Source organism: Manis pentadactyla, chromosome 15, assembly GCF_030020395.1.
Source record: "Manis pentadactyla isolate mManPen7 chromosome 15, mManPen7.hap1, whole genome shotgun sequence".
Lineage (NCBI taxonomy): Eukaryota > Metazoa > Chordata > Mammalia > Pholidota > Manidae > Manis > Manis pentadactyla.
The window spans coordinates 46,326,944-46,340,212 of record NC_080033.1 but is presented as its reverse complement, the minus strand read 5'-3'; the positions used below and the strand labels follow the sequence as shown (position 1 = coordinate 46,340,212).

Below are 13,269 nucleotides of genomic sequence, written 5' to 3'. Positions count from 1 at the left end.
ATGCCCAGAACCCTGGCAGCCCTATCAGAGATTTCAGAGGCCCCCAAGTCTCCATGAAACTCTGCAGTAACTGTGGGGATTACTTCAGCTGAAGTTTAGCTCTGAACTGAAAGAGAAAACACAAACACACCAGGATCCCTGGGGAACTGGTCTGGATCGAGCCAGGAAAGAGGTTTTCTCCTGCTCTCCATCCCCTTCCAGAGCATGAGGAGTTTAAGCCTTGCCTAACAATGTGATAAAAAGGCAGGGACAAATATTTTTATTTCAGAGCTGCTGGTGGTGGTTTGTGTTGCCTTCCCCAAGGATGGTGTTGAGGGGAGCGATTGGAGGCCTGTGATCTTGTCCCCAAGCTCCTTCCTAGGGGTTGTCTGGGCAAAAGCAGGAGGAAATGGCTTTGGGGCTGAGCGCAGAGAGCTACAGCTCTCTGCTAAGGGAAGTACTAGAACGGGCAGCTTGCGAGGGGCAGCAAACCCAGATTCCTGCACGAGCCTCAAAGCCAAATGTCTATGTGCTTCGGCAGGTAGTGAAATGAAGGAAGCCAGTAGGGTGTAAGAGCAATCGTGGCTTGCCTTTCTTTGTCCTACTTTGATAGCAACTTGGGCTCAGAGAAAAATATCCTTACTGTAAGAAAAATAAAAGAAGGGTGATGATAAATGGCAACTGACATGGCTGTAGGGTCCGGGAGCACCGAGGAGTAGAAGGGATGGCAGAACTGGAAGCCTCAGCCTGGTCTGCCCCATCCACCGCCACGCGGGGGTTGAGGCCATCCAGCAGTTCCTTGAGAAGTAAACCTTCTTTGATTTTGATCTGGACCAGCAATGAGACAAGGCAGCAAAGAGGAAGATGTGGCCCAGTTTGCTTCTGTGGGTCACCAGATCACTAATGGTGATACCAAGGCCCCCAAGATGGTGGTTTAGTAGGCATGGCGGGGGAATGGGGATGGCTTCATGAGGGAGTTTGATTACTGCTGGGAATGGGAGTCACTAGGAGAGGCCTCACACCTGATTGTATACAGGCTCAGAGAGGTAAAGGCATGGCCTCATGTCACACAGCTGGGCAAAGCAGAGCCAGGCCAGGAGCTCAATGCTCCTCACCCCTCTTCCCAGTGCCCCTCCTCCTGCTGACTGTAAACATTCTTGCCCCTCTGCCCCAGGAAGGCTAGGGAAGGGGGTCTCCGGGGCTCCCCACAGATTCTTGGCCCCTCCCTTGTTCCATCCCCCTGAAATTCTGGTGGCTGAGCCTGCTCTAGAAAAAGCAACTTTATTCGATTCACAAGACTTTTCAATTTTATTAGTAAATTACAAAATGGCATGGACATTGGTGATTGGGTTGGAAAAGCAAAAGGATCAACCAACTTCTTCTAAAGTCCCCCCAAAACTGTCCCTGTCCATGTCCTGCTTGGGGGAACTAATCAAGTCTATGGAAGGGGGACCAGTGGCCCCAGCTGCCTTCTCACAAGGGAGGGGAGCCCCAACATGGGTGTCCCACCCCCTGAAGGTTCTCCCAATGTGGAGGAGCCCCCCAAAAGTGCATTCAGTCCTGTTGTGCCCCCCTTTGCAGGTGGGCAGAGCAGCATGGCTGCCCTCTCTCTCTGAGAACCAGTTTCCTTTGCTTCCTCTGGGCATTTATTTGCCAAGTAGACTGTCACCCGCACCCAGGGGAAGCCCAGCCCGTGGGAGGCTGCTCAGGGGGAGGGCAAAGATCACTCTCAGGGACAATGAGAGGGAAGTGGAGACTGCCCTCCAAGTCCAGGGTTCACGGACGTGCCAGTCCCACTGGTTGGCAGAGAGTGACTAAGCTGCTCTGCCGCTGAAGGCTGTGAGACCATGCTCTGGGTCTCTGGATAAATTCATGATGACATCAGGGATACAGGTTATTGCCACACATTTACCATCCTTCTTTACAGATGCCTTGTCGGGCTGGTGGTGGGCCTGGGACCCGAACCCCAGCCTTCACATGCACAGTTAATGTTTCCCCATTGCACAGCAAAGACTGAGGAGGGAAAGAAGTCAGAGCTACTGGAGAACTCCCACACCCCCTCCCATGGCAACCGAGGGCAGAGCCTTTGCTGGGAGCAGTCCCAGGAAACACACTAGCCTCATGCAAAAAAAGGTAGGCCCCCCGGCTGAGGCATGGGCTCTGTACAGGGGACAGGGGAGATAGCACCGCAAGTGGCCGGGGTGACTGGCAACTGCAGTGGGACCAAGAGACACAGTGAGGTCTGAGGCAGCGGACAGACGGCACCTGGCCTGCAGCTCATCTGTGAGATGGGATGACTGTGGTACTCTCTTGGGGACATGGGCCAGAGGGGCTGGGTGTTCAATAAATAATTGTTCACTGGGGCTGGGACTGTGTCAAAGGGAACCTCTAACTAGCCAGCAGCAGAAGAGGGTTTTCTGACTTAGGGTCATTGGAGTGAGTTGCAGAGGCCATCATCTCTGTCCCCAGAAGGTCAAGAATGGTCAAGAGTGACCTCCTGGAGTAGGCCTGGGAGCTGGGAGCAGCCCCACCTGGGAGGTCCCACCTCCCTGCTCCAATCACCCCAGTCTGGGTCAGGCCCTTGGGTAAGGGTGAGTGTGAGGACGAAGGACCCCAGGAAGCTGTCTGAGTTAAACAGCTAGATGCAGGCAGGTGGGCTATCACACTGGCACCAAAACATATGAGTTACTGGCACAGTTCCGGGGGACACAGCGAAGCCCTTCCACCATGTCCCCTGACAGCTTGTGGGGGCAGCCCTGGAGGCTCTGGTAGGCAAACATGGCCACCCCCAGGCAGAAGAGGAGGCCAAGGAAGGCCAAGAGCCCCACCGCCTGCCTCCGGGTGGCCACCTGGGAGTCAGGGACAGGAGTGATGAGGACACCCAGCTTCTGGGGGTCCACAGTGGCATGGATGGTCTCCTTAGCCTTGGGGCCCCAGCTACCTGAGGCCACTGGTTCCCTGCTGGGGGCCCCTGCAGAGGAGACAGGGACACGGGGTGTGCTTCCCAGCCCTGGGAAAGCATCCATGTGAGCTGAGGTGGGACCCGTCTCCTTTGGCCCTAGAGAGTTCTCTGGTGTGGGTTTCTGGCCCTTGGTCCACACAGGTTGGCCTTCAGGCCTTGTGTTGTCTTCTGGGGCTGTGTGTGAAATGGTGGGGTCCTGGGTGGAAAGGGCCAGGGTCTGGGTGGAGGAGACCTCAGTAGAAAGGGCTGGGGTAGAGAGGGTCTGGGTGGAGGGAGCCTCAGAGGCTTTTTCTTCAGCCCCGAGAACCGACCCAGGTCTGTAGGCAGCAGAACTCTGCCACAATATGGCAGTGTTGACGTCGGCTGGGCTGAACGGCTCAGTTGTCTCGGGCCAAACCGGAGGCCCTCCGTCTGCAGCCTTTGAAGTGGAGGGGTTCCTGTTCCCCCGGGAACCAGCCTCTCCTGTTGGCAGTTCTGGAGAGGCCCCTGAGGCCCTCTTTGCCTCCTGGCTACTGCTCTCCCCTGTGGCTCTGGGCTCTGTGACCGCGGACCTATTCATTCCACTGGTGGCTGGGGCGCTCCTGGGCTCACCCATGCCGATTTGCTTCTCAAACGTGCCGCCATTTTGAGTTGGAGCAGCAGCCCGGTGGTCTAGATGCTCTATGGCTTTCTGGACCCATTGCTCCTTTGGGTCAGCACAGATCTGTAGTTTCCGTTGGGTCTTGAAGCTGCAAGGAAGGAAGAGAGGGACCCAGTGATGCACAGACGCCACGTGGAGTAGGATGAGCACATGAATGCCCTGCAGGTGAACAGACCCTGCTGGGAATTCTGCGCCCACCACCTATTAGCTGTGAGCTCTGAGCTGATCAGCTGGGGCAGCTAGACCTCTGGGACTTCTGTGTCCTCACCTGAGAACTGGAGATAGGATACCTGCTGTCTATAGGATGACCAGCCATCCCAGAAAAACTGGGACTGAGGGGCCTCTGCAGATGCAGCACTTCAGTAAGTCCCAGTAACGTGGGACAAGTAGGTCACCTTACATCTGTATTACTGTAAATAATGAAAATTATGTAATGTACCTGGCTCAGGATAGATGAGCAATAATAGTTGAAAATAATAACAATGTTAAGAATAATGTTGTTAACATTAAGGCAGGGGCTCTGGGCTGTACCTGCCTTCTGATTGGGAGGAGGCATCACGGGTGTGTGACTGGCAAGCTGGGCAATGACACCTCCTCACTGTCACAATGTCCTCTCCCTCCTCTCCTAGTGGGTGTCCCTGGGCTGAAAGGGCACCTGGTGAGCTACAGCCATATATATGGTGGCCCTGTTGGGACCCTGAGTGCCATCCAAATCTTGAGCTTCCTCTGAATCTGTGTATGGGTGTTCACTGCTGAGACCACTCTCGGAGCTGACTGGAGTTCTTGCTCCATGCCACGGCTGGGGCGTTTTGACTGTTTATACTTCACACCCGTCCTGCAAGGTGGCTACCAAGCTCATGCCTATTTTACAGATAAGAAAACAGAGGCTCAGTGAGGTAATGTAAATGTGCCTGGCTCCAGTACACAAGGAAGCCAGAGAAGCCCAGGATGGAAGTGTGACGTTTCAGGCCCCCACAGGCATGGTGCTGCCCCAGCACCAGGATTCCCTGGGTCTACATGAGACTGCTGCAGGGTCCAAAGATCAGCCCTGGGGAAAGGCCTCCAGGCTGGACAACTGGCCAGTACCCAAGAGGAACTGCCAAACAAACAAGAAGCCAGAGGCCAGGGGTCCCAACAGCCAGGAGCAAGTTTCTCTGGTCATGGCCCCTCTCCAAAGTCCTACAAGGGCCCTGTTTCCTCATCTGTCAGGTGGAGATGATAATATCTGCCTCCCCTATTGTCAGCAGCTTCCGGGCACCCTGCTAAACACTTCAGTGACATTATATCCTTTCATCCTCCCAAATACTGCTTTTACAGATAAGGACACTAAGGGCAGAGGACAAGCAATGTGACTAGGGCCACCCAGCCTGCAAGTAGTGAAGCAAGGATTTGCACCAGATCTGGTAGAGCCTGGAGCCTGCATTTTGAGACCACCACGCTTTACCTTCCCATGACATCTAGCAGGTTTAAGCTCCGCATAAGGCATGCTTGGGCCCCTCTGGTGGCTGCTCCAGGTCACGGACCACTCAAGAAGCCATGTCACATCTTTCCTATGTGGCACACGTATTAAGATCAGCAGGCCAGGAATAGGAGGAACATTTGCTCAGGCCCTGGCCAAAAACCCTGGTTTGGGTGGGAGGATATGGAAGTGGATTAGCAGAGGCCTGGAACTATCCCCAGAGCCTATCAGGAATGCAGAGGCCAAGAGGGCAGTACCTACATGATGGCGGGTTTCCTGCAGGACGCTTCAGTTCGTTGATAGTTGACTAGAAAATCCACATTGATCTCCGGGTGCATCTTACTGCATACGACACTGCATTTCTTCACTCCATGGTGCTGTCCTGAGCCCAGAGGTCCCCAGTCAATAGGACTGTCCATGAGCATCTGGCTTCCCAGCCCATGACAGCTTGTCTCAGCCACACCACCCAAGCCAGAACCGAAGCTCAGCACACCCTGGCCTTAGAGGCCCCTGACCTCAGACTCCTGTTCCTTGCCAAAAAAAGAAAACACTCTATGCCTCAGTTTCCCCACCTGCAGAATAGAGACAACAGTAGCATCTATTGTTGTAAGGATTCATGGAAATGAATTCTTACTTAGAAAGCTCTTATTACTTGGCACATAGTGTTTAATTAAAAAATTAAGTGGCTGTAGTAGGTCTATTGTACAACAGAGGAGACAAGTCTGGGAGTGACAGGAATCTGCCTGCGGTCACACAGCCAGCAAGTGATCCTCTCCTACCAGGCCTGACTCCCTCCCTCGGGTCCCATGGTGCTGCCCATCCCCCAACCCTGCTCTACCCAGTAAGTCACTGGCTCAGCTCTCCCCAACGTATATATATATATATATATATGCACCTGCTCCTCCTTCTCAGGCTGATCCATATTCATGGATTTCCGTGACCTCTGACTTCCACACCCAGACTTCTGTTTTCCACTTCAGATTTCCACAACAGCTTCTCATGTGCTCAGCCCATGACACATGCACACACACCAATAATACAATGGCACATATATATAGTCTCCGACACAAAAACACATAATGGCATATGTACAAGGCACATTTAGCAAATAATAAAAAACGTATAAGCACAACCACCTTCTAAGGTAGGTCACAGGGGGAGGGGTCTGCTGAGTAGATTGTCCTCTGTTCTGCCTGTAGAGCCAAGACGGGTTGGGAGCAGTTGCTGAGAGGAACTGAACTGGCCCTTGAGAGTTCCCAGGGCAGCTAGGGCAGCAGGAAGGAGGAGGGATGGAGACGGGGGCTGTGCGTGGGGTAGGGGCAGAGGGTGATGGGCAGGGGCCTGCAGGTGGCTGGGTGCCACATGGAGCCAGAGAAACCCCAGGACAGGATGAGAGTGACTCAATAGATAGTTGAGAACCCAAATATTTTTATAAACATTTGAAGTTGTTTGCATTACATTTCTACCTCCCCCTCCCCCTAAACTCTCCAGCAAAATTGACTCTAGTGTATGCTTGAGAGGGTATGTCAGAAAAAAGGGAGGGTTTGACTTTCATATCTGGGCAAGGTCACACTCAGCAGAAGCAAGACCCCAGAGGGTTTTGCAAAAATCTAGATGCCAGGACTTCCAGGGCAGTGGAGTTGAGAGGCAAACTGATCTCAGTTCTGCAGAACCTGGGGAGCCCCAGCTGGTCTCCAGGTTCCACCACAACACACACTGCTCATGCAGGAATACTTATGTGGTCGTGGATGTGCAGACATGCTCTGCTTTTTCAGATACCAGCACACACGAGTGTGCGCGCACACACACACGCACACACAGTTTCTAGAATCTGCTGTGTCCTCTCCCATCACTGGCCCTTAGCCTTAGTCCACTCCATCTTGTGGGCAGGGTGGCTTGGGGCCTGCAGGGCCATGCTGGTCTTGGCCATCAAAAGGCAGCACTAGTAGCTCCCAAGGTTGAGCAGGGGGCACTCGCAGCTACAGATGCCTAAGTCACAGGCTGCCCTTTCTCTCTGAGGAAGGAGGATGTGAGTCATCTTGCTTCCTTATTACCCTCCTTCTCCCACAGTGGGACCTCTGAATGACTCAGCTGCAGCCTCCCCAGCCCCTCTTGGACCGGTCTGGCAGGTGTGCTCCTGGGGAAGCCCCAGAAACCCAGGGCCCCTGGGTGACCCTGAGCCAGTGGGAGGGGTAAGCTGGGTAAGGGCAGTTTGCTCTCTTGACTCTACTTCCACAATGTGGAGGGGCACTGCCCACCCCCAGTGCCTTTGAAGAGTCACAAAGGCAGCCTGTCCCCAAAGTCCCCGTTCTCTGGCTTGGTGCCTGAATGCCCTTGGCCGGGCTCTGTTCTTGGTTCTGCCTGAGGAATATTGTGTAACTATCTTTCTTACTCAGAACTGAAGTTTGCTTTTCTGTAATTAGGAAAAGTGCTTCCAGCCAGCCAGCTATTTATCTGCCGTGTGAGTTTGTGGGGGCAGGGACTTTGTCTCTCTTGGTGTCAGTGTTTCCCAGCACAAAATGGATACTCAATAAATATCCATTGTATGAAATAATGTCTCAGTCTACTTTTCCACCCACCTATCCATCCATCCACCCATTTATCTGTCCTCTCCTGTCAATCTCCTACCCATTCCCTACCCACCCACCTGTCTACCTCCCACCAGTCCCTACTCACCCCCATCCATCCATCTACCCATCCCCTAATCACCCACCTGCCACCTGTCCATTCCCTACCCATTCTTCACCCCCTTTCATCTGCCCATCCATCCATCCTTTATCAGCCCATTCACCCATCCTTCATCCACCCAGCTACCCATCCATGCATTCATGCATTTCTTGATTCAGCCAACATTTATCTGAATTACTTTTGAGTGTCTACAAAGACCCAGGCCTTCTTGTCCTTAATGCTGAACTCTTTCTCCCATAGGTGCTGGTACGAAGTTTGGGGAGAGCACCTCAATTCCAATAAATGCTATCAGATCACAGCATTTACTCAGCCCATCAGTAAATGCTGACCTTCCCTCTTACCAGGCCCTGTGCTGGGCGATGTGAGGGGGAGTGGGATGAACAAGGCCCATCTCTGCTCTCAGAAGGCTCCCAGGCTGAAGGGCAGCCATGACATACCCACGAAATATCAGGGCGTATCTTAGTTGAGCATTGACTGTGTTCAGCGCCTGAGCATCTGCACTCATTAATTGCCAACATCTCTGCAAAGCAGGTATAATTATCCCATTTTACTGATGCAGAATCTGAGAATCAGAGAGATTAAATGACTTGTGCAAGTCCACACAGCTGCTTACGGGCAGATCTCATTTTTCTCCTAGCCGCTGGACATCCCATTGTTCTGGATAGCCTTAAACACCAGGAAGAAACACCAGGTTCCAGAACATCCCCAGATGTGCTGACATTTGCATGAGAGAGAGATCACCTCCAATTGCAAGTGATCAGGGAAAACTTCCTGGAAGAGGTGTCCTTTAGGCTGGCTAAGAGGCTTACAGGGAAGAAGAGACTAGAATGTTCCTGGTTTCTAGGTGAGATAAGAAAAAGAGGACTTGATCCATTGCTCAGCTGTGTGTTTTGGATGAGCTGCTTAGACTCTCTAAACCTCAGTTCCCTTGCCAGTAAAATGGATATTATAATACCTGCTTCACAGAGTAGTTGTGAGAATAAAGATTTAAAAATATCTGGACCCTTAGAGCAGGGTTTACTCAACAGCAAATATAACTGACATTTCGGACCAGATAATTCTGTGTTGTGGGGACTGTCTTGTGCCCTGTAGGATGTTTGGCACCACCCCTGGCCTCTACCCACTAGATTTCTGAGCATCACCCAGCCAAAAATGTTGGGACATTTGTAAATAACCAAAAATGTCTCTAGAAATTGCCAGGTGTCCTCTGGGGGCTGAACTGCCCCAGAGACATCCACATGGCTCCCCCCTTCCTTGCCTTAACACCCCCTTCCCTAATCCTGTACTCAAATTTTCAACGTCTTCCCCACCCTCCCTGCTTTTAATTCTTTTTTAAGCCACAGCATTTTTTTTTCCTTCTAATAAGCCAAATGGTTTAGTGATTTACTTTCATATTGTCTGTCTTCTCCAGTTGGTGTTCAGCACCCTGACAACTGGGATCTTGGGCGGTTTTATTCACTGATGTGGCCCTGGCACCTACAACAGTGCCTGGCACATGGTAGATGCCCCATAAATATTTTTTGAATAAATAAACAAAATGCACAAGGAAATACTTTGTGGCATATGCAATCTTAATCAATGGAGAAACAGAGGAATTTTTATTTAAGTTCAACAGGGGCCTGGATCTGACACTCTGAATTAATCCTCCCTGCCTCCCCATCCAAGCCCACAGCTATCCGGAGGGGCAGACTACAGCTGCTTAAAACTGATTTTTTCTTTTTCTCTTTCATGCTGGGGCTTGAGTGGGAGTGAATGCGTCAGTGCTTCGGGGGGAAAATTCTCTGCTCTGACTTGTGTCTGCAGGTTTGTTATATAAAGCAGAGGAGCCTCCTGCCTGACACAGCCCCACAAACCCACATTTAGGAACTAACCCTGCTGCCCTGCACCAACCAGCATGGCAAGGAGCCTCTCTGGCTTCTGGTCCACCCCCTAGTCCTGGAGGGACTCCCAGGGGGTATCTTGGGGCCACAAACATCAGTGTGGATGAGGACCTCCAAGGTGGGCCTGTGGTACAAATGTCCAAGAAGAGAAACTGAGGCTCAGGAAGATTAAAATGATGGGAGTATCTCCCAATAAAGTCAGAAACCAAGATTAAGGCAGAAACCTGATAGTCCTGGAGGCTCGGTCTAATAGAGAGAGCATCTAGGGTCCCCCCAGGATCCCTTCTCATCCTAGAACAGGAATCCCCCACCCCACCCAACTCCCGCCTCTTAGTATGTCATTCTCCTCCTCCCATTTCCAAAATGCCCTCCTAGGCCTCATCGCACAGGAGGCAATAGCTGTAGTTAAAGGTGAGGTAGGTGGGACCCTGTAGAAGGCAATAGCCTGCCCAGGGTCACAGCTATGGCAAAGCAGCCTCCATGTGACTCCTCGTCCTCCTGGGCTCACTCTCTCCAAACACTTCTGGCCTCAGAATTCAAGCCCACAAAGCAGGAAGCCAGCAGCACTTGGCCTCCACTGTCCCTAGCCACCTGCTACCTGCCCCGCTGGTGGGTTTTCCCCGCAGGGTGAGCCTCGGGAGACAGTTTGCTCCATGGAGGTGTCTGGAGAATGTTTCCATTCTTCCAGACTTGCTGTGTGCCCTAAGGCAGGCTTCCACCTCTCCACCCTCAGCCCGGGCACTCCCTGAGGACAGGCGGGCTCAAGTGGCTCTCAGAGGCCATGTGGCTGGCAAAGGTAATGACCATGCACCCACGTTCTCTCCTGCATCCAGTTTTCTTCTCTCCTGCCCTACTTGCTGGCTGTGCATCCTTGGGTCAGTTTCTAAACCTCTCTGGGCCTCCATCTTACTCATATCAGTTGGGATGGGCACATCATGGTCTACCAGGACCAAGCTTCAGAAAACAAGTGCCTGGAAGTGAAAGCATTTTTCTAAGATCTGCTTTGAGGAGGAAGACAGTATCATAGGGGAAATAAGGCAGAGGGATTGGGGCTACAGCAACAGCAATGCGCCCAATCCATGAGCTGCAATGACCTTGACCACCACTGATCCTGGGTCCCTTACTCCAGTGCCTTGAAATCAGGGCAAGATAAAGTCCCATCTGGGGCGTGGCTCGGGGCCAGGGCTGAGTGTTACTTACAGGTTAACCTCACATCCTTGGGCAAAGAGACCCAGCCCACTGTCAGTCCAAGCCTCCCTCCCCAGTGCCCAGCAGGAGCCTCCTCAGGCTTCCCGGAGCCCCCACCCCTCACACCTGGCACCCTTGTGCCACCCACACCACCTGCCATGCGATAGCCACCTTGCTCACTGGGCCAGGCAAGGTCAGTCTCCGGACACAGGAGATCTTTCCAGCGGAGGCGCACCCCGTCATCTGAGGCCAGGGAGGCGCCCAGCCCTCCTCCACATCCTTTAGAAAGGGCTGCTAGCCTTACCCAGGCAGGGTCCGGGGGCCCTGGTGTCAGATCTGAGGGGCAGAAGTGGGGCTGGGGGCCCCCCACCCCAGCTCATGCCCTAGTCCACCCCACTCACCAGCCATCAGCATGGTCAGATGGCAGATGGCAGCCAAGCGGAGCAGCCACGATGGAGCTGGAGGAGCCATGGCTGAGGGCGGGCGGGGGTCCAGGCGGGGCCAGGGCAGGCCGCGGAGCCGGCGTCCCAGATCGGTGCTGTGACCCCACCGCCGGAGCACGTCCTCGCGTTTTATAATGGGGCTCCGCAGCCGCTGCCTGTGCCTCCGCCCCCGGCAGGCAGGCGGGTGGGAGGGGAGAGGAAGGGAGCCAGTGCGCGGCGGCTGGATTCCTCAGGATGTTGCCAAGGAACCGAGCAGCTCCAGTCTCGGGCTGAGGGCCGGCGGCAGGGCTCTCGGCTGGCTGCTCAGAGGGCTTCCCTCGCGAGGACCTGCCTGGGAGGCTGGTGCAGGCTTGATGGGGGTCAAAGGCCTTCTCTCTTCCTGGCAGTGATGGCCACCTCCCTAACCTGACCCGGCACCACCCTAGGACCTGATCCAGGGTCCTCTCTCCTAAGTGGGCGATAAACAAAAGGACAGACGGACAGAGGAAAAGGGAGTGCTGGCTGCGAGCCGGCCAGGAGGGCCTCGGGTCCCTGAAGTCTGGGTCTGATAAGCTCTCCTGTGTTCTGGGAGGTGTCTCTCCCACACCGTGAAAAATCATAAACCTTTACCCCTTCAGGCCCCAGCTCCTGGGGGACCCTGTCCATCAGTGCGTCCCTGGAGCCCAGCATAGAGCCTGGCCAACAGTAGTGCTTCAGTATAGTAAATATTTGCTGACAATGATTCAGCCCAACTTCATAGGGATGGGTGGGGAAACTGAGGCCCAGGGAGGGAGAGGGATACTCCAGGTCATTCAGAGCATCAGGGCAGAGAATAGAAGACTAGACATAAGCTGGGGCATGGGCAGCTTGGGACCCAGAAAAGAGCCCTGGCCTCCTTGCCTCCAGCTCCCCTACCTCTCCTTTCTTGCTTTGCACCCCTCCCACTCCCAGCGCTGGCCCCCTTAAGCCCCCTGTAAGGAACAACGCATCTGCCAACCTCACCCTGAGCAGCTCAGCGCCCCTTGGTGTATCCTTAACTCTGAAGCCTTTGGGGAAAGACCCCCCCTCTCTTGGGGGCCACATTTCTCCATCAGCCTAAGGAGGGAGCTGTGCTAATCCACTGGGGAGGGAGCGTTCAAGCTCTGACTTCCCAGGTTCCCTCTCCATTAGAGCTGGTGACAGCAGAGGAAGGCCTCACCAGCACTCCCACCAAACTGGTGTAACTGCTTGAGGGTGTGGGATGTGGCACAGACAGCTTTAATGGCAGCCTCTCCTAAAGACAATGACAGCAATACTCAAGATGATAGAAGAGTCTAGCAGGAGCCTAGGAGAGCCTGGGGCCAGCTAAGGAGTTAACTGTGACCCTACTCCTGTCTAGGTGTCTTGGGGATGCCAGCCAGAAGGAAAGCATTTGTCTGTGAGTCACTGTCCCAGGCTTCAGAGCTAGCCGGTCTGGGCAGCGAGGTCACAGATCCCAAAGCTGGGGGACTTCTTTCTCACCCAAACACAGAGGGCTGCTGGGATGTGGAGGTAGGGGGCTGGGTGCTCCTTGACAGGGGGAGCACCCCTGGGCACAAGCGGGGCAACGCACTCATGCTCAGAGAATCTGTCCCAACCCCTGCAGACGTTAATCCAGTGACCTTCACATTTCCGTTGTCCAGCCCTTCATCTTGTAGCTGGGGAAAGTGAGGCCCAGAGAGGGACAAAGAAGTGTTAACTGAGGTCCAAGGCTGGGTCTGCTCTGCCCCTGTAGGAGTGGCCAAGGAAGAGGGGCAGGGGTGGGGAAGAGGGAGAGAGCGAGGGGGGGAAAGGAGGAGGAAGCGTCAAGAGAGAGATGGAGAGAGGAGGGTCATGGGAGGGCAAAGTGGGAGGAGAGGGGAGGGGCCGGGGCAAGTCCTAGGAAGCCCTGCACTTCATAAAGGACAAGAGCCAGGCTGGGGCCAAGTATTTGGGGGTAGAGGCCTTTGTTCCCCTGGCCCCAGACTCTACTCCAAAGAGGTATTTCTTTTTTTTTTTTTTTTTCAGCATAGTAACATTTATTTTATTTTATT

At 53.7% G+C, this 13,269-nt stretch overlaps 1 protein-coding gene across 2 annotated transcripts; it reads right to left on the bottom strand.

Moving 5' to 3' along the window:
- Positions 1-1,259: 1,259 nt before the first annotated feature.
- CX3CL1 (C-X3-C motif chemokine ligand 1) lies at positions 1,260-11,853 on the bottom strand. Of its 2 annotated transcripts, XM_036881104.2 has the most exons (3): positions 11,198-11,405; positions 5,302-5,422; positions 1,260-3,669 (listed from the first exon to the last, which is right to left on the bottom strand). In XM_036881104.2, exons 1-3 carry the CDS (start codon positions 11,265-11,267, stop codon positions 2,640-2,642), a joined length of 1,221 nt encoding a protein of 406 aa, XP_036736999.2. In that variant the 5' UTR covers positions 11,268-11,405; the 3' UTR covers positions 1,260-2,639. The 2 variants fall into 2 exon arrangements, with proteins under 2 accessions (XP_036736999.2, XP_036736998.2); XM_036881103.2 differs by lacking the exon at positions 5,302-5,422 and having other exon boundaries at positions 11,198-11,853.
- Between the last annotated feature and the right edge of the window lie 1,416 nt (positions 11,854-13,269).

Excerpts from the sequence above, each read along its gene's own strand:
- CX3CL1 (XM_036881103.2), bottom strand. The coding sequence starts at position 11,838 with ATGATTTTTCACGGTGTGGGAGAGACACCTCCCAGAACACAGGAGAGC. Across the intron at positions 3,670-11,197 it reads TCTGACCATGCTGATGGCTG|CTTCAAGACCCAACGGAAAC; the intron begins GTGAGTGGGGTG and ends CCTTCCTTGCAG.